Here is a 733-nt window from a genome sequence, read left to right on the forward strand (position 1 = left end):
CTCTTTCCAGCAGTCATAATCAGTTGCCATTGCAATACTAGCATAACACAGCCCGGCCTCCTTGGCAAGAACCACCTCCGGTACTGTGGTCATGTTGATGACATCAGCACCCCATTGTCTGAACATGAGGCTCTCTGCCCGAGAGGAGAAACGAGGACCCTCTATGGCCACCATTGTCCCTCGGGTGTGACACTTCACACCGAGTCCCTGGGCAACCTCCACGAGCACCTACAAGAGGACGTAAGAAAATACGGAAAAAATAGTAAGAATGAGAATATGGTAAGATGAACAATGAGACAGACAGAGAGTGAGAGACAGACAGAGAGCTGGGCGGGAAATGTCACTGACCTCTCTAGTCCTGTTGCAGAAAGGTTCAGCCATAGGGATGTGGCACACACCTGGGGGGCTGGTGGGCTGCCCATCATAGAATGTCTGGACACGTTTTGTTGTCCTTGAATTCAGGGTGGTGTGTAACATTTTTGAGTGGAAATTAAGATGAAAATGAAATATGAATATGAACCAAACGGAAAAAATCTGCTGTGAGGAACAAAAAAGCCAGTTTCACACCAGATGAGAAGCAAGTATCATAAGAATCCAAAACTGGACTCATCATTCTGTACTCAAGTCCTCAAATTCAAGGTGGTTCAAATCATCATAAAGGCAAATGTTCACTTCAACAATGAATAAGTGTTGTTAATGAGTTTGAAGTGTGATGTATGAAAGAAAAAAAAAA

General features: G+C 44.3%; 1 protein-coding gene across 1 annotated transcript; it reads right to left on the reverse strand.

The window, feature by feature from the left end:
* Positions 1-6: 6 nt before the first annotated feature.
* Positions 7-651, reverse strand: LOC107735316 (S-methyl-5'-thioadenosine phosphorylase-like; the record flags this gene model as incomplete). Its single annotated transcript, XM_016547038.1, has 2 exons — positions 349-651; positions 7-228 (listed from the first exon to the last, which is right to left on the reverse strand). Coding segments are annotated over exons 1-2 (351 nt in total), but the record flags the coding sequence as incomplete, so codon positions are not given.
* Between the last annotated feature and the right edge of the window lie 82 nt (positions 652-733).

This window comes from Sinocyclocheilus rhinocerous, unplaced genomic scaffold (assembly GCF_001515625.1).
Source record: "Sinocyclocheilus rhinocerous isolate Xijiao unplaced genomic scaffold, SAMN03320098_v1.1 C35968834, whole genome shotgun sequence".
Taxonomy (NCBI): Eukaryota; Metazoa; Chordata; class Actinopteri; order Cypriniformes; family Cyprinidae; genus Sinocyclocheilus; species Sinocyclocheilus rhinocerous.